We start from the raw sequence: 18,431 nt of genomic DNA on the forward strand, positions 1-18,431 counted from the left end.
GTTATTGGGTGTAACAGTGAGAGGAGCCACTCCCTCTGCCTCTGTTGATTCCAGACCACACATTCTGACCACGATGAGAGCAACAGCCCCATCTGAGAGGTCAGTGGTTCAAAACATAGATTACATTTTGTAAGATGGAGTGTTGCACCCCACCTAGGGCCATGACTGAATCTTCAGTAGACCATTCCACCATCCTATTACACCCACTGCTCCTGGGTGTTGGGGTATGTGCTAAGACCAGTGAATTCCAGAGGCACAAGCCCAATGCTCCACTTCTCCTATTGGGAAATGGGTTCAGCTATTGGAAGTAAGGCTGTGCAGAATATCATGAGGGATTCCACAAATCCACGATTGTGGTGCCAGCGAAGCACTGTGAAAAACTTCAAGCTTCTGCCCGAGGATGTAGGGAGCCAGGAGGTGCACTGTCCTCACCTTCACAATGAATTAGAGTCAGATTAACTTCAAAGTCACAACCTTTTCATAACTCAGAACTGAGGTCACAGAGCAATCTGAATCTAAGGAGATTCAGAGAGAGAGGAGAAATGCACCTCATTTAATTTCTGGGAACATAATTAGATGAAATAAGTATTTCTTAGATGTCCTAGGTACATATCTCCAGACGGAGAGACACATCTACACACTTAATTCCATGGGCTTCTGTATTTACTACTTGGAATAAGGTTCAGATTAGGATATGGTCTGCTTGGCGGTAAATTCTACTGGGCTGAACTATCAAAAATCGATAATTGTTTTTGACCCATGAAAGGCAATTTCTTTTTTTTTTTTTTGCGGTACACGGGCCTCTCACTGTTGTGGCTTCTCCCGTTGCGGAGCACAGGCTCCGGATGCACAGGTTCAGCGGCCATGGCTCACGGGCCTAGCCACTCTGCGGCATGTGGGATCTTCCCGGACCGGGGCATGAACCCGTGTCCCCTGCATCGGCAGGCGGACTCTCAACCACTGTGCCACCAGGGAAGCCCAAGGCAATTTCTTACGGTTCAACCTAATACATCACCATATTCTAAATTAATGGCTGTTTTTTAAAAGTTACTAATTGGACAAAAGCTCCAATACTGAATTAGACTAAAATTATTATTTGAAAGTATAAGAGAATGAAAAAGTACATGAAAACAGGTATTTATTACAGAACAATCTTTTTTCTTAATTAATTAAAGGCTTTAAACAAAAAAACATAATTCCACACACTGACATTGACTTGGTAGCATGGAAATATTTCAGCCTGGAGAGGCATGTTTGTTCTTGATGAATTTACATATAATAAATTCTCATGACATTTGATTCCGAAATATATGTATGAACTGACTTGACATGATTATAAACATAAGGGCAATTTAAACACTGGTATCAGTTTACATGAGTCAATTCAAGGTCAGTGACTGGAGAACTATATTAAAAAAATCTGAGATAAAAAATTTTTTAGGAAGCAACCACGTACCTATGTACAGTTGAAGATCAAGGGTTAAAAATCCACTCTTGATGAATACCATTAAGCAAAGGATGTATAACATCCAACACACATCTGTTCCAAAAACAGCATGTTTCCAAAATTATACATTTCTTTACAAATAAACATTACAGCATTAGTAACTATAGAGGAACCAACAGAATGAGTTCTAAAATGTGCTAATTCTCACAAGGCATCCCTGAGCCATATCTTAAGCCATCAGTTTTAATCTTGGGGTTTTAAGAACATCTTCTTTGTTTTAATTGGTTTTATGTCTCCATTTTCATCTTCTTCATAATTGACACGGTCTCTTTTTTTGGCAAACTTTTTCCCAATTGTCCCCACCAAGGTCTCGTATCTGTTAAGATGATATACAGAACAAGTTTAGTTTCAAATAAAAAAGGTAGGAACCAAGACTTGTCAAGAATATCAAACCAAGTACGTAACAAAGAATAAGAAAAATCAAAACTTTGATTAAAAGAAACCATCTGATTTAAAATTTATGAACTTCTCTATGAACGATTAAATTCTTCTGTTTTTGTTTTTCCATTATCCTAAATAAACTGAGATGTATATTTTAAAATATGTATTAGAAGCAGCACTAGAAATAAGCCCTCAATTTGTCAGCCTGTGACAGGTATAAATCCACCCCAGGCCGTGTTAGAAGATGACTAAGCCAAGATGACTTTCTGCTGGGGTACTCCCTTCAAAGGTACGGTAGACCAGTCACCATGCGGAAAGAGTGCACATGTGAGAGCCAGTGAATGCTGGGCTCAGATTATAAAGCTGGTCCAAGGTAACAGTTACCTTCTAGCCATTTCTTCATCTGACACATCGAGCTCCACTGTTTCCTCTTCAACTTCCTCTGCTTTGTTCTTAGCATTCATCTGAAGCATTAATTTCTGAAAAATACAACAATGGGGACTAGCAGGGCTGGAAAAAGCTTGTTAAAGGAACTGGTGTCAAACGTATTTGAAGGTAGAGACACAGAAGCCACAGAATCTACAGGACTAACCAAAATTTATAAGGGATTCTCTATAATACTTTATTCTACAATAAGCAGATAGAAGCCAGCTCTGAATTAAAATAATAATAAGACAAAGTTCCACTAGATTAGACTTACTGTTAATGAATTTAAATGTATTTTAGATCATAAATTTATTAGTTACTTGTATCTAAAGCAGGCACACTGCTGACACACTCTAGTGACTGGGGGAAAGAAGAAGTAAACTTTCAGATACCTTTTGAACTTCCCAACTTTGAGCCAAATGGGAGAAACACTACAGTCAAGAGTAATTTTAAATGTAGTTTTTGGTGGTGGTTGAGGAAGGGGAGCAGCAAACTGCTGGAAGAACTGGAAGGCTGGCTCTGGTATAATTGGGAGACCTTCCTCACCCCTGAACACGCGGGTGGATAACGCACTGATTTCCACATGATGTCCACGCGTCATGGGTCTCTCCTTCATTTCTTTTTCTCACGTTAACCTTTTCTTGATAGTTATCCTCTGACAGACTTAAAAAAAAAGTACACTACCTCTTATCACTAGAAACACATAGATATTAAAAAATGTGTTCTAAGTTCATCCTGCTTATAATAAAGTAAGTACTCTCAAGTTGGTATCATTCTTTTTATAGCCAGGTACATTGAACTTTTCTCACAATTTATGACAGCTCAGGCCTGCAAGCCAAACAGTTCAAAACCTTTCCCAGAGAGAATATATTCAGTGTTACAGAGTGCCAGTGATTAAAGTCATTTTCTAATAACTTCCCACGTCAAATTTGGAGGGCCAGATCAACTCCTTTTCCCACTGTATCAGACATACTTTGGAGTCCCTGCCTGCCCAATACCCTAGTCTCTGGGCATCATCCACTCATAATCTTTGCTATCTTTTTTTCCCTTTTACCCCATTGTCCTCTTTGTCTTCCTAATCTAAAGCTTAAGCAGGCCAAAACAAGGAAATATATTAAAAACAAACACTTTGTGTTGATTCTGTGTAAAGTAAATTTAACACCTTAATTATCATATCCCCTCAAAAAAGGAAGAGAAAGGAAACCAACCTACAATCTTTAAATAAACTCTGGCATTTAGTTTGGTTAACTGTGGCTCCTATAAGCATCCTGAGAGAACTGGTTTTCAACCGGGTATGATTTTGCTTGCCAAGGGACCTCTGGCAATATCTGGACACATTTTTGGGGGTCACAACTGGGGTGTATATATGTATCTAGTGGGTAGAGGGTAGAAGCTAGGGATGCTGCTCAACATCCTACAGTGCACGGAAAGCCCCCACCATAAAGAATAATCTGGCCTCAATTGTCAAAAGTGCCAGGGCTAAGAAACCTTGGCTTCAAGTGATAGTTACAAAACTAAAGCTTTATACCACAAACCTCCATTTGGTCAGTCAAGTACCTGACAGATGGCTTTCAATATATAAGCCAGAGTTCTAATAGTTATTTGTTAAACGAAGGTCTGTGCTTCTCTACAACCCCGAGGCAGGAAAATTAAAATGAACGTCTCAGTTATAAGCTGAATATTTCGTTTTCAGAGAAACTTTCCAAAGATTCATTTAAAAATCTATTTACAAGCTTGGATTAAAACCTGTCCATTAAAAAGTCAAATTACTCAAATTTTAAGTAACATTTTTTCCACTAGAAAAGATACATTTATAGATGCCAGAAAATAATTTTTTGTAATAGCATCATATGAATAAAATCCTGAAATTCCTGCAAAAGAACTGAGGTAAAATTCTAACACTTAACAGTGGCACTGTCCGGGACTGTATACTGCTATATTAAATTATCTACTCAATTCTATCATAAAACTAGACTGCAATGCCTATAATTTCTTTAAATAGCTATGGCAATAGTTCAAGATTTGTTATTTTCTATATAATGAGGAGAAATGGTATCTGGTTGGGAAAAACCTAAACCCAATTATAAGCAGAAAGAATTCAATTGGAAAAATCTTAAATGTGAAGCAATTATATTTAATACCTCAACCTCAGGATTAAATCCTCTGAATGACATTCTTCCGTAGAGAAGATCTTCACATAACGAGAAACTCTGCTCTTCTATTATGAAACTCCTAGACGAGAAAATAAACCTGTATTAATACCATGACTACTTATAACAAAGCACAGCAAATAAAAGTCAAGATCTCAAATGAAAAATACATCTTATGGTTCTCAGCGGAATCAAGAAAAAATACAGTAATATTTCTGACCTAGGATTAGAAATAAAAACTGATTAATTTGGTCAACAAAGGCATTAGGAGGCAAGAGTGGCAGGGCACCTGAATTTTCCAAAAGTGAAGCAAAGGTTCGTTGACGTTTATACCCTCCACCAAGTTTTTATTAAATCTGCAGAAATTAGTGTCCTAGGTAGCTTTAAAAGAGTGTTTTAATTGGAGCTCTTAGCTGTAAATAACGACTGGCCCTGGATGACTTAAGTAGAGAAGTAATTTATTATAAGGATACTGGTATCTCACAGAATCAATGGGAGAGCTGGATGAGCAGAACTGGAAAATGGGCAGAAACAGGGCAGCTAGGTGGCTGACTCCAAACCAAAATCATGCTACAAAACCACCCTGGTAAAAATGACACTGCTGCTGAGAGGGCATCCAGGAGGCGCTGTTGCCCTGGAAATGTGATGCAAGTGTGAATGTTTCAGTCTCCAAAAGGGATTCTCCCGTGAGTCACCAGTTTATGACCCCAATTCCAGGTAAGCATATCCGACTACAGCCCAGCAATCAACCATAAAGCAAGCCAGGAAAGCAAATACTTGGCCTTTATGGCAGATTGTTCCTTGTCAAGCAATCCTGCCCTGCTTCTTGTCAAGATGCGCTCATTCATTCAGTCACTCGGCAAACCCTTGTTAAACCAAACTGTGTGCCAGGCACTGTTCTAGAGCTGGGGAGACAGCCATTACTGAGAGGCTCTGCTCTCATGGAGGTTACATTCTAGAGGGGGGCCAGATAATAAATAACAGACTTATACAATGGATAAACATGAAGAAGGTTATTCCACTCCTGGCCACAAGGGAGCAACTGGTACCAAACCAGCCCGCCGACTGTAACCAAAAAATTTAGGCACATGTTCTCTTGAATTTTTTGTCCAGCCTCTTCCATAATCTAGGGATTCCCTTTCAACCGATCTTGTTTCTTGTGAAGTACAGGTGATAAAACATCACGAATGTCCCCAGTAAATCATCTCCCTCAGGAAAGCACCATACATATGCATTTAAGCATTCACTTAAGTCAAGAGGTGGACCCAAAGGCCAGGAAAGGATTCATAGTAGGGCCACTGGCCCCTCAGAGGGCTTTCCCATGGGTTTCTATTGGCCCAATAACTGTAACATTAATATAGAAAGGAGCGTAAGTGGTTTGTTATCTACAGGATAGTTTCAATGATGAGCGACACTAATTCAGTTAGCAAATAAGGGAAATATTCATCTATTTTTGCAGATGAGAAATTACTGCTCAGAAAAAAATAAACAAACTTGCCTCAGGCCACAAATAATATGCACGGCAAAACAGGGCAAAAACTCACTGCTGAGAAAGAATTCTCTATGGGACTCTTTCATTTTCGCACACCTTGTGAGTGAGGCACTACATGCCCTTTTGTTCCGAAATATCTTTTTAAGGATATATGCACAGTGAACAGCTTTGAAAGGCAGAGCTTTGCCTTCATTCTTCCTCTGGAGCAAAGCGCAGACTTGCTTAATGCCCAGTATAATAAAGATAATGCCTCCATTGGAGCCAAGGGCAAGTCTGTTTGCAGTCTAGTATCAAAGACTCAGGTTTCCTAAGCTCAGGACTTTGCTGTGATGCAAACCTACCGTGGGTGCCACATCATTCTCCCTGGCATTAGGGGAAATGATGCCAATGTGATGCTCATGCTGCTTGCTGTGCTGTGAGTAATAAAGTCCTCTGTCTCTGACTCAGGAATCTCGTACCTTCCACCAGTATCCATGAAACTGTGGCAGGCTAACTTGTCAGTTTGCTAAGTAGGGTCAATCTCAGAGCTCACAGTTCTTAAAGTTCACCAGGCCACAATGCACAAGCACGAGAAGCACAGGAGGCAAAAATACTTTTTAAACAACATCCTATGGCAAAGGAGTAATTAAAATGGCTATACTCACATCCTCTATACCACGGCACATCCTTTCGAGAAAAACCATATAGCCACAACACAGCAAAACTTGGATCTGGTAAATTCTATTCCTAGTATTCCTAAGTATTTTATGTCAGGTTCCCTGGAAACAGACTCTGAGACAGAGTTATGTGCAGAAGTTTTATTGGTGAGTGCTGCGTGGCAGATGCCCCTCTATGGAAACGAAGACTGCAAGACTGGGCTGAGGGAAAAGCTGACTTGCAACGTGGCTATGCCAAGACCTCAGCCCCTACAAGAAACTCTAGGAAGCCCTGCAGTTGTTCCAAGCTGACACAAAGAAGCCAGACCCTCATTCCCCTACATAGCCTGGTCACTGGCCAGGGGTGTCCTATAAGGGGAGGTATGAACACTGAACAGTCCTAACAGTCACTGAGTTATAGCCCAGTGCAGCTGAATGGCAACCTCTAGACTCCCAGAGCACAATGGAATCTCCAGTTTCACAGATAGTAGTAACCCTCTGCAATAATTCAGATGACAATACCAAGTAAAGATTCACAGACACAAATGAGCAAAAAGAGTGGGTGAATTTCATAATATTCAAGTATAAGGAAACACATATACTGCTAACATTTCTTGTGTTTTATGCCGGGCACTGTGCTCACTGCTTCACATACATTATCTCATTTACTTCTCATAATGTAAGTGACAGATACTATTATCACACCCAATATACAAATGACAAGACAGGTTCAATAACTTGCCCAAGATCCCAAGTAAGCAAGTAGCAGAGATGGGCATCAAACCCAGGTCTGCCTGTCTCCAGAGCCCATGCACTTAATTAACCAATCCATTCCACTGTCTCCCTATTTGGGGTGTTAAAACACACACACCCCAGGGACATACCATCCATTTACCCCTCCAGATCTATTCCCCACTCTCCCCGCCCCCCATCAATGCCTTGGGAGGCTGATCTGAATGTAATACATGGAAGGGCTCCTTTGCTGTCTGGAACGGCTGGCTCCCTTCCTATGGGATTACTTGGGCTGGCCGTGCCCTCAAATAAAGGTAGCAGCTCTTGTAAGATGCTCTCCCAACACAGTCTGTCTTGAGATTCAGTAACCATTCCCTCCTCTTGATCCTCCAGGCCTGGAGTGGAAATTATTTCTACTATACAAGCCACCAAGGTGATGCACTGTCCACAGTGGCTTCCCTACACCTGCTCACACTTCGGTGGTCTCTGTTATACACTCCTCAAACTACCCAATTTGACAGTGTCATCTCTTCCTGCCAACATCCTAAACTGGTAATTCGTTCCTATACATAAATAGGACACTGAATGATGGCAAAAGGTTATTATTTACTGCTATGGTCTGAATGTTTGTCCCCCCCCACCCCCAAATTCATATGTTAAAATCCTAACCCTCAAAGATGATGGTACTAGGAAGTGAGGCCTTTGGAAAGTACATAAGTCATGAGCGTGGGGTTTCATGAAGGGTTTAGGGCCTTAGGTAAGAGACCCCACAGAGATACCTAGCTACTTCCACCAGGTGAGGACACAGCAAGAAGGCGCTGGCTATGAACCAGGAAGAGGGCCATCATCAAAACATGACCATGCTGGTATCCTGATCTTAAAATTCCAGCCTCCAGAACTGTGAGAAATAAATTTCTGTTGTTCATGAGCTTCCCAGCCTGTGGTATTTTGTCATAGTACCTGAACAGATTGAGACACCTACCTCCCTAGGAAAGGAATCTAGAGGTCATTTTTCTGGGACCAACATGCTGTGTTGGGGGAAAAAAAACAATACTGAAAACAGGATACAAACTGTCTTGCTTTTCAATAAAAGCCAAGTAACAAAACATGTGGCAAAACTTCGAGCAAGTTTAGCCAAGGCATAAAATTAAATCATAGCTCCTTACCAGTAACGGTCCCTTCCTACCAGCCCCTGCTCCCAAATCCATACCATCTTCAGCATCATCTTCGCCTTCCTCACTAACATCTTGCTTCCTCTGAGAAGCAAGAGAAAAGCAAGTTGAGAAGCAAGCAGAGAAAACAAAGTACCTTCCTTCCATCCCTCCTGGTGGGACGTACTTTCTATCTTTAGAGAAGCATGTCTAACCTTCCAGAAAAGATTCAGAAAAAGCCCACCAAATGAACCATGGAAAACAATGTGTTGAAAAGAAAATAAATTACAAGGTATGGAAAGGAAAGACACAAATGGGCCTGGAGACAATAAGCAGCATCTTCAGTCATTGGACAAAATTTGAATAAAACTGCCACACCACAGATAAGAAAAGCATCAAGGAGAAATGATAAGTAGCTTCCAGAAGAATTTAGAAAAATTAATTGACGATGTGAATCCTTCACTCCTTCATTCAAAATTTATCATGCATCAACCAAGCTTAGAGGTGGAAGAGAAATGATCTAGTGTGTTATCAAGCTTCAGTAACGACTAGCTGGTGACCCTGGCCTAGTTACCCTCCCTTAAGCTTCAGTTTCATCAACTATAAAATGGATGGAATGATAGTAGCCAGCTCTCAAGTTTGCTATGAGGATTAAATAATTAAGAGATGTAAAGTGCTTAGCCCAGTTCCTAGAACACACTATAGACTCAATTCATCTTAGCTAAGATGACTGGTATTAATAGCAAAAATTAAAAAAAAGAAAATAAACAAAACATTCTTGACCTGCCTTTACAAAGCTCAGCCTAATGGAGAACTCTGTTACTGAAACAAAACTGGAGAGGCTTGAAGAACACATCTAATCTTCAGAACTTAATATGATACAGAGCACATTACTGATTCTCATAAAAGGTCTCCAGTTATTACCAGAGATATACAGGCTGGATTCCTTTATTCAATGTAAAAAAAAAAAAAGGATGTTATAAATGATGGCCGAGGACCAATAAAAATGTATAAATCAAACCAGAACTCTTACAGACTTAATAATTTTAAAAAATTTGCAAGTCTAGTTCAAGAAACTGAATAGATACTATTTCATGGGTTTTATGTCATGCAATGATCAATCACATTTACAGGGATTTCCCTTTGAATGCCCAAAGTGTCATAAAAAACCTACTCTTTCTCTTTAAGCTCGGGCAAATCCAAGTACCAGTGCTCTTCACTAATGATTTTCTTTTCTTCCTCTTCTAGTTGTTTCTTGGTTTCTGAGTCCAGTCCCCTTTGCATGAACTGTCAAAACGAAACAAAATCAGTGTCAGCAACTATTTTTCCCAGCTTACAGTTGAGGAAAACTCAACCTGCCCTCCCTCATTTCTCTGGAAATCCTGTCTCATGGGTGGGGGTGGGGTGACCAAGCAGCTTAGCCCTGCCCTTGACACCACCACTTCAGGAGGGAGCCTGCTAGAGCACATAAAAAGCAACATGTGTACTTCCTTTAGAAGACTTTAAAAGAGCTTTACCACATTTTAGTTTTTCTAATTTAATAAAACAGGCAAAAAACCCCAACTGTATTCAATAAGTATCATGTTAAATATTTCAGTTTTACATAATAGCCAGTGAGCAAGGGCTAAGACAAAAGGCTGATCCACAGAGCAGGACAGGCAGGTTGAGACAGAAAGTGAGGGGGGCACAAAGGAGAGGATGCTCAGTACTATCCGAACGTCTCTCTGACCTGGGAAGCCCATCGGCCTTTGCACCTGCTGACCTGGATTTGTAATGCCCTTCTCAAATTCTTCCACCTGGCCAACTTCTAGCCCTTCTGACATAGGTAAGGCTACTCTATCTCTGTAAAATCGTCCCTGACAGCTGCAGGCGAAATCAGCATCTCTCTCCTAGAAGCTTCCCATGGCAGCTTCAACTAGTCTCAGGACATTTTAATTTCTTGAGTATCTGTTTTTTCTGAAGACCTTCAGGGCAAGGACTGTGTTTGGATCACCTCCATCAGTACCAGCATGACGAATGATGCATTGTAAGGGCTCTGTGAACACAGATGGCCGCAAAGCTGTATCTGTAACCTCACTGCTCTTCACTTACATCTATCTTCTGAAACGCTCATCAACTCTACGGCTGCACTTTATTCTAAAATCTGCAGAAGCTCAACTCAAAACAGGCCAGTCCTGCTGTTAGTCTCTTCCTAGCACAAACAATAACTATATTTCCTCAGAAGACAGACGAACAAACCAAGAAGTTAACTGCAGCAAAATGATGAAGTATCAATATGGGAAAAAATACATTCAGAAAACATCCAGGAGCACCCCAGAAGTTAGGTCTAGGGTTCCATTAATCCCCATTTATTTCCCTTATCCAGGCTCCATATTACTTTCCCCTCTACTCCAGCTCTTCCAGAAACACAAGCATTTTTAGGCATAAGGGCTTTACCAATGGCTACAAAATGAAATGACAAGACTTGAAAAATGTTCACAAATACAGTGATAACATCAAGTTCTGTTGATGACGTAGAGAAACTGGATCACTCCTACACTGCTGGTGGGAAAGTAAAATGGTATAACCTCTGTGGAAAATAGCTTGACAATTTCTTACACAAGTAAACATCCACTTACCATAGAACCCAGCAACTGTCCTCTTGGGCATTTATCCCAGGGAATGAAAACTTACATTCACTCAAAAAGTTATACAAGAATATTCACAGCAGCTCTATATGCAATAGCCCCAAACTGGAAACAACCAAAATACTCTTCAAGAGGTGAATGGTTAAGTATATGGTACATCCATAGCACAGAATATTACTCAGCAATAAAAAGGAACTACTGATTGACTCAATAACCTAGAAGGATCTCAAGTGAATTACGCTGAGTGAAAAAAGTCAATCTCAAAAGGTTACACATTGTAATCATTACATTTATACAACATCTTTGAAGTCACACAATTATAGGAATGGGGAACAGATCTGTGGTTGTCAGAGGTTAGGCATGATAGAAGGGAGTGGGCGTGGCTACAAAGGGGTCGCTCAAGGGAACTTGGTGGTGACGGAACAATTCTGTATCCTGAATGTGGTAATGGTTACATGAATCTACACACGATAAACACGCTCACATACACCTGCCCCCACACATGAAGGAGTGCATGTAAAACAGTGAAATCTGAGCAGGCTCTGTGGATTGTACCACTGTCCATTTCCTGGCTTTGCACTGTACTCTAGCAATATAAGACAGGGAGGTGAAGTGTGCACGGCATCGCTCTACATTTTTTGCAACTTCTTGTGAATCTATCATTATTTTAAATAAACATAAAAGAAATGTTTGCAATCTATCTAAAGTGTTTTGTAGTCCTCATCCTTTCACCTCTGTGTCTATAGCCTCACCATAGGAAAGAAGAATTGGCAATTTCTGTAATGCATACCCTGTACTTCCCACTCCTCTGCCTCTGCTACTCAACATCATGCTTCAATTTTCTCCCTGGCAAAATATTTCTCTGGGAAGGCCCAGAGCATGTGTCCTTTGGGCCTTCCCTGACTTTTCTGGCCAAGCTCTTCTCAGGTCTGTTCCCATAAAAGAATACCTTTCCCTACTTCTAAGACAGCCTTATGAACACTGGCTCATTATGCTTTTTCTGTGCCTCCCAAAAGACTAAAATTATGAATAGTAGACCATGTCTTTTGTTCATCTTGTATTACTGGTACTCAGGCAGTACTTGGTACCTGAGAGGAACTCAATAAATTTTCTCTGAACGTGAGTCTAGACTTGTCTTATTTTTCCAGATTCCCTTTCTTGGATGGCTCTCTTTAAACCTAGATGCTTCATTTCATCACTTATACTCTTGGTGGTGAAACTCATCAGTCCTGCTCAACTGCCCTTTTACCTCCTAATTTTAGTCAGGTAGATATTATTTATGGTATACAAAATACACACACACACACACACACACACACATATACACATTCTGTACACATGGAAAGGACAGATCATCCTGTGAATATGAATCAAGAAACTGCCCAATTCTCCTGACTCTACAGCATCTAAGAACATACTCTAAAGATAGTGATTTAACTTTACTCACAACTGACGGCCTACGGCAGGTCTCACAAACTAGTACCGTCCTTAGGCTGGATGTATATTGTTGTAAATAAAGCTTTACTAGAACAAGGTCATATTCATTTGCCTCTGAGCCACAATGGAAGAGCTGAGTAGTTGTAACAGTGGCCGTTTGGCCCACAAGACTAAAGTCTCTTTACAGAAAAAATTCACTAATTTCTGTCTTAAGAGTCCAAAAGAGCTAAAATCACAAGTAAGTACCCTCTCTACAACCGTTCCATCATACTGACAGCCCTTCCACCTACCTCCTTTACTTTCTACTTCTGCTCAGGATCACCCTCCAGCCCCCAATAGCTGACCAAGACAGAGGAATTCGAGTACGCTAGAAAACAAATGAGTCAACATTAAATCCTCAACTCTCTCATTCTTACTCTACAATTAGCTCTGGCTGAACAGCTATGCTAGATAAGGAAACCGAATGCAGCTGCTCCATTGCTTCTCAAAGGATACCCCACTCTATCTGTATACACTGTGTCTGCTGGTATCCTGCCAGTAAGTTCTTTCTCATCAATGACTGAAGTTGCTAACCCACAGAGAACCTGTGTAATTTTTTTCTCTCTCTTTTGCTTCCAATGTCCAGTTGTGTCTTCCCCAATCACTCAAGTAGGGGTGGATAATTTTTTTAAGTTAACTTCTTCCTTCCTAATTGAAGAGTCAGATAGTTGGTCTGAGCCCTAATTACCCAGCACATCTTCACTTGACTTATTCCAAGAGCTAAAACAACTGCTAAAATCTTTTCAATGTCTGCTTTGCCAGTCCACTTCTCTGAAACTTACATGATGTTACAAACCATAAGCAAAAATAAAAACTCTGTTCAGTAATGATTCAAATGTTGCTAATATGCTTGAAAGAAGTACTTTAGAAATGATAAATTATGCTATGATTTACCCTGCACCCTCACTCTCCCTATTCATCCCTAGTTACACCCTAGCGCATCTCCATTCATGTCTTGCACACGCAACATTTACTCTCCAGTCTTTCAAAACATTACTCATGCCTTGCTTCCCTTCACTGGAAATTCCATTATTCTGTAAACATGACAGCTAACAGTCTGCATCTATGAGTGGTGTTCAGCAACAAGCAGTACAGATAGTAATTGAGAGCAGGGGCTTTGAAGCCAGACTGCCTGAGTTTAAGTCCTGCCAATACTCTTTATTGCTGTGTAACTTTGGGCAAGTTAACTACTTCTTGTTTCAGGTGCCTCAGCTGTAAGAGAGGGATAATAATCGTGCCCACCGCAAAGGGTTATTACGTGGATTTCACACGTTATAATATGCAAAGCACTGAATGTCTACCACATAGTATGTTTGCCACTACTATTAAGTTTTAAGGCTTGGGTGTTTCTCTTGTTTTAATTCCTGTATTCATTTCATACACCCTTGTCTTCCTCCACACAACCCTGAAATTATTTGGTTAAACTGATTCAATTTCAAATCTGAAAATCACTTTTCTTTCAAGTTGGGTGACATAATTCACTTTCACCTCAACTGTTAAAATTCTCTTCATTCCCACCATCACCTGAAACCCCTCACCCAGATCATTAGTTCTAGCTGGTCGTCATGACTGCAGTTTGGTCCCTTGTCGGGTCTTTCTTTCACCAATGTATTCTCCACTGGACAGTTAAAGTAACGGTGAAAAGTAAAAAGCACAGCTCATGATACTTTCCCCGGTGCGCAACTGCTTCCCAATGCTCACAAGACAAAGAAAAAAATCCTTAACCTGGCCTAAAATTTCTTGCATCTTGTGATTACTGTCTCCTTTTCCGGGCCCATTTCTTGCTACTTGCCTTCCAGACATACTGAATGACCTCTAGTTCTTGGAAATAACGGCTTTTTGGGGTTTTGCCTCTCAGACTTCTGAACTCGCTTTCCCCACAGTCTCTGCCGCTATGTACCCAACCCTCCCACCTACCCTTCACTCTCTACTAGACGCCATTTCCCTCAGAAGCCCAAGTAAGTTCCAGGGGCTTCCGGCGACTCTAGCATCACTGCACTTAGTACACTGCATCCTAAACTGCCTGCTTAGGCGTCTCTCCTATCCGGCCGCGGGCTTTAAAAGAGAATCCGACGGATTTATAATCCGGTTCCCAGTGCCTAACTCAGAGCAGGCGCTAAGTGAATGAACGACCGCGAGAGCTGGAGGTCCTCCGGGGCCTCTCGAATGCCCCCATACGCCCGCCGCCTCGGCTCGAGCCAGGTCTGGAAGACCGGGTACTCCCGCCGCCCGACCCGCATCCCTCGCGTCCCCGCACCTTCATGCGCAGCAGGTTCTTGGACAACTTAGTTTTGCGTTCGGCCGCCATACTGAGCACCGCTGCGGCCCCGCTCCGCCACTAGGTCCGCCGCGCATGCGCGATGCTGCGTGCGCGTCAGCGCCTGCTTACGTACATCGCGTCGTGCCGCCCCGTGGCTCCGCCCCCGTTTTTCGCGCTTCAGCTTGGCCCGCGCTTTTCGCGCGTCGCCTCAGGGAGCGCTCGCCTAGTGAAGAAGCTCAGGGGAGAGGCGCGGCCGCCAAAGCAGGAGTGACAGCGACTTGACGCCGGGAGGGAGACCCCAAAGAGGCCGCAGCCGCAGAAGGCCGGAGTCCTGGCCGCTGTCGGCCTTCCCCGAGGGCTTCGACCGGGCCCCTCAGGCCGCGCACCGGCTGAGCGCCGCCCGCCTCACGGACCCAGTCCTGCCTCGCCGACCCAGTCACCCTGGTGAGACCTTTGAGATAGTTGCCACAGCAGCCGTCGCCCCCCCGCCCCCCGACCATTTCTTTCACGTGTTTCTAACGTGGCTGGCGGGCTTTCTATGTTCTGCATCACTTTACGTGTCATAAGTTCATTTTATATCCTCGATAATCCTATGGGGCGGTCATTATCCCCTTGTTACAGTTGAGTAAACTGAGGTACAGGCAGGTTCCAGAACTAGCCCAAAGCCAGAGGGAGGGAGGTGGGGGATGAACCCAGGCGGCCTGGCCGCAGAATGGCCCTTACAAACAGTGTTAAATCCACCTGTTAACTGGTGTGTGCGTCTCTGAACCTGAATGATCTGTCAACGAGGAAGAATAGGAAGAGGTAGATGTCAAAGACATATGAGAATGAGAACATGACCTTGTTTTAATCTGAGAAATTAAAAGAACGTTGCCAAGTTGATACTTTTAATGCTCCGTGTATCACCTAAAGACGGTTCTCACGCCGTTCACAGCTGCCACACTTTGGAAAACACCCAGCCTAGTAGCTTTTCCGCTGATAGCGTGCACTGTATGCCGAATTCTTATGCTGGGTGTCCCACGTGTATTATTTTATTTAATCCTTATAAGAACTCTGAAGAAGGTATTCGTTTGGGAACCTGAGGCCCAGAGAGGTTAAGGGACGTACCAGAGTTTACACAGCTAGTAAGTGTTAGAGCTGAGGTTGACCAGAGAGCTGACACATGAATAAAACATGGCCATGCCCTGGCAGGTTTTCTCAGAAAGTCACGATAATGTGGTAAGTGGTTATAGAAACTTACTCATTCACATGTGCGTGTGAAACACTGGGCTAATCTCTGAGCTACACTAGTGCGTAAAAACACATGACCTCCCTTTCCTGGAGCTGACATTCTGCTGAGTGCCATGGCAGAAAGAAAATGATGATGTGATAGAGTGACTTGTAGGGTTTCATTAGTTAAGGTGATCTGGGATGGCTCTTGTCAGATGATATTGCCAAGGCTTGAAAGCTGAGAAAAACCTGTTGGATGAAGGGTTGGAGGTAGAGTGTACCAAGAAGAGGGAATAGCGACTGTAAAGGTCCTGAAATGAGAACGAGATGAGTTGTCATAGAGTTTACCAAGTGGGAACAATAGAGGTGATCCCATGTTATGGGTTGAATTGTGTCCCTCCAAAATTCATCAGAATTTTGTTTCAGAATGTGGCTGTATTTGGAAACAGGACCTGTAAAGAGGTGATTAAGTTAAAGTGAGGCCCTTAGAGTGGGTCCCAATGTAATCTGACTGGTGTCCTTATAAGAAGAAATTTGAACACACAGGGAGATACCAGGAATGCACATGCACAGGGGGAAAGACACAGTGAGAAGGTGGCCATTTGAAAGCCAAGGAGAGAGGCCTCAGAAGAAACCAAACCTGCCTATGCCTTCATCTTGAACTTCCAGCCTCCAGAACTGTGAGAAAATAAAGTTTTGTGGTTTAAGCCACCTAGTCATAACTGTTTTGTTATGGGAGCCCTAGCAAACTAATATGACACAAAATTAGGTATTGATTACAGTTATAATAAGAGCCCTACATGAAAAGTATGGGGCTCATGAGAGAGTATAGCAAGGGCACCTAAACCATTCTGGCCTGGAAAAGGGAAGGACTCTTAAAAGTGGGACATTTAAGTTGAGATCTGAAAGGGGAGGAGTTAGCCTGGGGAAAGGCCTTCCAATCATTTAGTTTTGTGCCTCCGTAACTCCCATATATCCACAGAAAACTTTTCATCTTGCAAAACTGAAACTCTACCCATTGAACGATAACTCCTCATTCCCTCCTCCCCTGGTAACCACGATACCACTTCCTGCCTCTGTGAATTTGACTTCTGTTCAGGATTTTGAAAGAGGTTCTGTGGGAGCAAAGATGAAGAAGGGATCCATTCTGTAGTCTGCATCTGGGAAACAGAGCTGACTATGAATATGATCTTGAAGGATAGGCACATGTCTTATCAGCTTAAGAGGAAAACAATTCTTGACAGAAGTAAGAGCATATGTACACCAGCTAAGGATGCTAGAAGCTCCAGACCTTCCCTCTGGACCTCTGTTGTTACCAGTCTACTTTCACACTGGATTCTGATTCCTTTTCCTGAAACATTGGCCTCATCATGGCCGCTGACCTACTCCACAATTTACAATGACTATTATTGTCTGAGGGATGAAGGTCAAATTCTTCAAACTTCAAAATTCTACATTTTTATTTGACATAGAAAATACTTATAATTAAAGCTAGTCCCCAAAGTCTCTTTCTACCCATCAAAATGTAATAAATGAGAAGTGATTTAAAAGTAATAATGTGATTTTAACTTTGAATTAAACTCCCAGACAGGGAAGATAACTCCTTGATCTCTCTATGCTGTTGAATTGTAGAATACAGAGGATTGGTTTCACACTCAATAATGTGTTAACCTGTTTTAGTTACACAGCCAAGGAAACATCATTTTGGGGGAAGAGATATTTTCATAGGTCTTCACACAATTCTGAATCCTTTCATAATGGAATTTGTTGGAAGTGTGAGAACCTCCAATTCCTTCCAGTTACTAGATCCATCAAGAACACATCCCCTGAGTGTCTTTACTCTTGGAGCTGATCATGTCTAAGGCTGTGCAGCCCAGTACAGTAAGCCTAGTCATATGTTGCTCCTGAGCACGTGAAAGGTGGCTAATGTGACTGAGTAACAGAATATTTAAATTTAGTTAAATTTAAAAACTATAGCAGTGTAAAATATTTTCCTGTTATACACATTTCATTGTTTTGAAAGGACTGCATTTCACTTTAGCCTTTGCAAATTTATTGTTTGCATTGAGATGGGCTGTAAGTGTAAAATATATACCACATTTCAAAGACTTGAAAAAAGTAAAATATTTATAGTTTTCATATTGACTACATGTTGAAATATTGAGTTTGGATGTATTGGTCTAAATAAAACCTAGCATTACAATTAATTTCATGTTTCTTTTTTTAATGAGGCTGCTAGAAAATTTAAAATTATATATATATCTTGCATTTCTTTTTCTTCTTTCTCTTCCCTCCCTCCCTTCCCCCCTCCCTTTCCCCTTTCTTCTTTCTTTTTCTCTTTTCCTGTTACCTTTTGTTCTTTTGTTTTTTGCAAGTACCAGAAAT

At 41.7% G+C, this 18,431-nt stretch overlaps 1 protein-coding gene across 1 annotated transcript; it reads right to left on the minus strand.

Moving 5' to 3' along the window:
- Positions 1-1,121: 1,121 nt before the first annotated feature.
- Positions 1,122-14,951, minus strand: MPHOSPH6 (M-phase phosphoprotein 6). The gene is made up of 5 exons (XM_030863236.2): positions 14,835-14,951; positions 9,649-9,761; positions 4,456-4,546; positions 2,273-2,367; positions 1,122-1,823 (listed from the first exon to the last, which is right to left on the minus strand). Exons 1-5 carry the CDS (start codon positions 14,883-14,885, stop codon positions 1,691-1,693), a joined length of 483 nt encoding a protein of 160 aa, XP_030719096.1. The 5' UTR covers positions 14,886-14,951; the 3' UTR covers positions 1,122-1,690.
- Between the last annotated feature and the right edge of the window lie 3,480 nt (positions 14,952-18,431).

This window comes from Globicephala melas, chromosome 19 (assembly GCF_963455315.2).
Source record: "Globicephala melas chromosome 19, mGloMel1.2, whole genome shotgun sequence".
Lineage (NCBI taxonomy): Eukaryota > Metazoa > Chordata > Mammalia > Artiodactyla > Delphinidae > Globicephala > Globicephala melas.